The sequence below is a fragment of the Agrilus planipennis genome, unplaced genomic scaffold (genome assembly GCF_000699045.2).
Source record: "Agrilus planipennis isolate EAB-ADULT unplaced genomic scaffold, Apla_2.0 scaffold121, whole genome shotgun sequence".
Lineage (NCBI taxonomy): Eukaryota > Metazoa > Arthropoda > Insecta > Coleoptera > Buprestidae > Agrilus > Agrilus planipennis.
The window spans coordinates 888,912-894,778 of NW_020439072.1; the positions used below are offsets into that span (position 1 = coordinate 888,912).

Here is a 5,867-nt window from a genome sequence, read left to right on the forward strand (position 1 = left end):
AGACTCGAGTCTCTCAATTTTTCAGTTTTATTCATTCAGTCTCTCTGTGAGAGACTCGAATCTCTGAATTAACAATTTTATCGTTCGAGTCTCTCATACAGAGACTGTAAGATATCAATAAAAACACCTAGGCAATAACTGAGAGACTGTGAGAGATGCTCTCAGAGACGCTGAAAGACTCTGGGAGACTGGAGAGAGACTGAAAATTTTTGTCTAGGGCTCTATTCAAACTTTAATGCAGTTAGGTATAATGTAGCTTTAATAGGATTAAATTAAGCTCCCTGACTATTTATTGAGCTAAAGTAGGTACATTGTGTTATACCTATAAATAGGTATGTATGTACATACGCCTACTGTATGTGTATACGTACATATGCATGTAGGTATGTATCAAAGTGATAGTTATTATAGAAAGTTTACTACTCGGTTAACTGACAAAACCGTTATCGTTGTTGTCACCGTTACAAATGTTGATTCATACGTAGGAACAGCGGTGCCTTGTGCTAACCCTTTGACAAAACTTTCTGTCCTCATATCAAACAGGCAGCGCTAGCGGAAGCAGAGTAGGTGGGTGCCTCCTCACTTTAAGCTCCCAAGTCGAGTGAGTTCTTCGACTGCCGCCTAATGCATTTCGTATAGCAGTTGTTTGCATCACAAGTGAAATCGCTGAAATCTCGCGATAGGAATTTCCATTAAAAGAACTTTAACCCCTTTATATACATGTATGTAGTACTTATACATACAAGGTGTTTCTGAAATAAGTAGCATGTTTTAGAGGGTGTTACCTGGATGCAATAGGGAATCGCTTAATGAGTAAAGCGGCGTGGTTAAGGGACAAAAAACATTAAACGAAAACTATACGAAGTTGCAATCCGAAGCCGGCCCTGGTCGTGAATTGGCAAATTGCTATAACAGCTAAGCAACTACATCGATGAAAAATGTAAACAGTGACGGTTGTGGAACAAGTAATGAAGTGGATATCAACAGCTTACTACTACGCTAGTACACATAATAATTTAAAGACGCCCATTACGATAATAATCAATTAATTAACTATTTTGTCATCGCTGATAATATGCATTACTATTTTTAAAGTACACCTCGACATGGTATTAAAAACGTAAAAGAAAGAAAAACCTAACTTTATGTAAACTTAAATAAGTAAATTAATATCTTTTGGATATAAGGTAATAGTAACTTTATAAAATTTCCAGACCATCATTGAGGTAATGTAAAAATAAAAAACTCATCAATAAACACATAGACCTCCTACGTACTCTACAAAAATTATTTTCGAGTCGCCCAAAACGTACGGCATTTAGCGTATATCATTTGCAGCGATCATACACGGTCATGTAAATCATTAGCGTTCTGTACTGGCGTTTGATACAAGTGCTGTTTTATACAATCCCATACAAAGAAGTCAAATGAATTTAGATCAAAACTACGCGCCGGCTAGTGTACAGGACCCATACGTCCATTTCAGCGTTTGGGATGCCTCTAAATAGCAGCCGATTGAATGCAGCGTTGCAGTGTCATATTTCCCTGTGTGATTCTACCAGGGCTGTACAGGCTTTTGCTTGTACTTTTGAATAGACTTTTGGACCACCAAACGTTTACTTAAAGTTCTTGTTTTATAGTGCCCTATGACCTCTTGCGAGCTTGCTACTTATTTCAGACACACCTGTAAAATAAATCATTCCCCTGATTATTTATTAAAAGACGAAGGTCAAAAATAGCTCGTGAAGTCGTTCAATAACTACAAAAAATAATTCAAACTTATAGGGGTGTAATTCGTTTCAATTTCTTCAAAAACTTTCTCATCATTTCTGAAATTTCTAGTTATATTTTGTAAAAGTTCTGTTTTATATTTACTTTTGGTGATGTAAGAATCTTACAAAAAAGGAAATGTAGGTTATATTAAAAGATGACTGATGGCGTTTGTACTAATTTCCCTATAGGTACCACGTCGTAGTTTTCAAAAGCGATGCCGCCCTTTTAATGACTGCATGTAACAAAATATCCCAATGTTCAGTCATCAACTCCACTGCTGTATGAAGATTTTAGTTAATATTTAATCAATATAGTAGAATGAAGATTCGGGCTATAGTGTGAGTGTTTGGACACAATAGTTCACTTAGACCACGGCCCTATAGCCCGAATCTTCATTCTACTATGTATTCCCGCTGTGAAAGTCTTTGTTCTTATATTTAATCAATATTTTTTTTGTAAACCATAAAGCAAAATAAAAACGAGTAGCTCTCTTGAAATGCATGACAAATTATCACAATCTCTTAAAGTTTTAGCGGGACCGGAAGGCCTAAAAAGCGAAACGACTTTAATAAAAAATAGCGGTGGTGGCTTGCGCTTGCATATAAAGACATTAAGATAATGATGATCGATCGTATACAGTTTCAAAGTTCCATACAAATTAATTGTGTCCTTTATTAAACAACTTGCCGCTTAAATTAATACGAAAGATTAACGACATCGGTATATAAATCTGTTCCGGTAACTTTTACGAGCGTGGGGTCGCGTCGTTCGGCGTGGATCGTTCAGAAAAAAGTAATAATTTCATAGTAGCGTCTCCGAAATAGATTATAAGAGGATTGCGGCTGAAATATCAAATAAATCTAATCGGCAAGGCCATAAAAACCTCGATGCTGCTTGTAATCGGCCCTTGTTTCGTAAAACCATAATAGCCCCAATTTGCTACTGTTACTGCGTACGGGAAATAAAAAAAACACCCTTTTACTGCTTCAGCTTACCATTGCACTACACCTAAGGGTTGTTTTATGACGTCAACATTGAAATAATTCTATTCAAATTTCATTATTTGACTATGTTTACGTTGTCGTAAAATGTATGCCTACAGGTAAGGAAAAAGGTTCATCGAACATACAAATTACCATTTTTTTGTCGAAAGTTTTATTAGCGAAAATGCATGTATTGACGAATGTATGGAATATACCTTTTAACCACATCTGTTTGAAAATATCACTTGCTTCTCTAAAAGTTGTCCTGAACTAGCTGAATTCTCCTCATTTCGCACTCTCACAAAGTCCTGCTCAAAACGTAGTTATACTGTTAAAAATCTTTTTCGAATCTCTTAATTAATTAAAAGAAGCATGCAGATACATAAAGCATAAAATTTTCGTTGTGGGTTTCCTATAATCTTTATCCAATCCGTTTTAGGGTTTCTTTTTTAATTTTTAGATAAAGTGGTTTCAGGGATAATGGGAGAATATTCCAATATTTTTCGAACTATCTTTTAATGTACGCTATTTAAAGTTAAAAGAAAACATATTTGCATTCTTTCAAGCTCCTACATTGCATAGTCTTTGAGGAAATCGGTCATAAGAAAAATTACGTTTTGGAATATTTAAGTTGTTTCAAATACATATCAAGATTTGTAAAAATATATGTATTTTATTGGCTGTAGTTCTTTCAAATTCAAATAGAAAGGAACTTGAACATCCCTGCTTTATTTGACAGTATAACAATGAAGCTTTTTGCACAAAATTTTCTTGAAAATACATGTCTTACTATGGTGCACGCTTCAGTTACGCACGCGTGAGCCATGTGGCCACTCGCTGTGAAAAATTTTATAACGAACGTATAACGAGGAAACAGTTAATTTAATATAATGTTACATTTGCCTGAATTCCGAATTGCTATTAAGTTTTAGAAATTAGAATTTAGAATATAGCCTGACTTTTATTATTTTGTGAATGACTTATGAAAGACTTGCTTTGATGATAAGTGTATTTCATACTATAATTTTTATTTTGGACAGCCCGATAATGTTTTCTAAAGAAATTGCTTTTATTATTAATAAATTCATTTATTTCCTTGAATTTTGGCGCCTGCTGATGTCAATTATTTTTGAATTAATTTTACGCACTACAGATAACCTCAAATTAAGAAGGAAAAATTGTTGCTTCTGTCATTCCCTTACCTAGAATAGAATTTGAATTCGAAATTTAACTCAAAAATACATTGAATTAGCAATACAAAAATTCAAAAGTATCGGGAAACTTAAAAGCATTTCTTTTAATTTCAGTTAATGTAGGTATCTTGTACAGAAAAGATGTTTCAATATACAGTAAAAGTTCCTTATTCATGGTTTCCTTATTCGCGAGTGAAAAAATTGCAACCCAGTTCTTATTTTCGCGGCTAAAAATTTCATTATTCGCGCTTGGAATCGATAAACAGAAAAGGATTCGGTGTCATTTGTTAAGAGTATTGACCGCAATAGACCGCTCGTGCCTAGTGTAAATTTTTCCGAAAATATGGGTTTCTATTCTAAACATTGCGATTTAACGCTGCGAGATAAATATCTGTTTTTTGTATGGTAATAGACAAAGGTTCACACTAACTCGGTAAGTTTTTGGTTTTCAATAATATGGTCATTAAAAGCCTTTACACGTGTTTAAACTTGGTGCTTCTTGTAGGACACGTATTTTCAATAGAAATTTAAAAAATTAAAAAATTACCTTCGACAGGCTTTATAACGAAGCTTTATCTATCTTACTACAGAATTTCAAACCTCTGTTCCAAACATTAAACTCATGATATCTAGAACCGATAAGCATGTTTTTACTCTACGGCGCGTGTACTACTGAATCTCCTCAATGTATCGGCATCTTTTGAGTATGTACTGTTGGTACGTGCCGAGGCAGCTTTTATAAAAGACATAACCAAGTGGACTAATTCAAAATTCAAAACAAAAAAAAATCGCTAAATTTTTTAAACCCAATTTTAACTGCGAATTTCTTAATAAATTGATTTTATTCTGATACATATGGGTTTTTTTTGGAACCTTAGAACGTATCCCCTATGATTCAATACTAATTACCATTCCATATCCACGGTTTCTGTATTCGCGGCATATTTACTTTTACTGTACTACAAAATAATAAAGAACTGCATGGTTTTTTAAATATCAGTTTCGAGCTATAAAAGATCTGTAAAGTGATTCGTAATATATCCTTATTATACCTACTGAAGTAATTTGCGATCCGTTACACTTGCACCCGCTTTACAATTCGAATTTTATTACCTCCATTGTTTTCACAAACAGTTTTATAAATAGGTAAACTTCGGCATTAGCCAAGTTCGAAAAACGATCAAGTTCTTTTCCGAAGTTCCGAATGGCTTGTTCGTTTTCCGTTTCGTCCACGTAAGCGGTTCGAAATTAGTCCTTCTACCTCGACGTTGGCTTTTGGTTGCGTTTTACAGCAGTTTTTCCTTCTATTTTACAGTTCCCTCGCCGAGCGACTGCCGTTTCCCATCATGGCTGGCGGGCTTGAATCACTGGCACTCTCTAGATTACTCCATTACCTACAGCTTTCATCATCGGAACTCAACACTTAAGATAACCAACTCGTCCGGATTCGAAATGCGCATAGTTTGCACCCAAATAAAACCGACGACCAGGGAAAACTCCGCCATGTTGCTGACACATTTTACCAGAGGATGGTAAGTGTACTTACTTAGTACTTATACATTCGTCGCTATTGTCGCGATAATTTTCGCATTAAGTCCTGGATTAAGGCGTTAGTTTTTTATACAGGATGACGCATTTTTTGTTGTATTAATCGTCCATGACATGCGTGCGACATTTAAGGGAAAGTACCCATACTACGTGGCCTGTCAGCAAAATAACCCGCTTGGTTACAGGGGCGGAGGAGGCTTAGGTTTTCGTCACGTATTAGTCAATATCCTCTAGGGAAATATCGCGCTACATTCAAAACTCTCTGTTTGGAAAAAATAATTTAAAACTATATTTATCAATTACTGCGTGAAAACTAGAGCGAGATAAGGGCCTTGGCATATACTACGGGTAGTCATCTGGGGGGGGGGGG

General features: G+C 35.2%; 1 protein-coding gene across 1 annotated transcript in view; it reads left to right on the forward strand.

Annotated features, from left to right (window-relative positions):
* Window positions 1-5,867, forward strand: part of LOC108742246 — a gene marked incomplete at its 3' end in the record, with an annotated part of 147,996 nt that overhangs the window by 130,282 nt on the left and 11,847 nt on the right. The window contains exon 8 of the mRNA XM_018477380.1: window positions 5,265-5,481. Within this exon, the coding sequence (XP_018332882.1) occupies window positions 5,265-5,481 (217 nt within the window). The remainder of the gene's footprint in view (window positions 1-5,264; window positions 5,482-5,867) is intronic.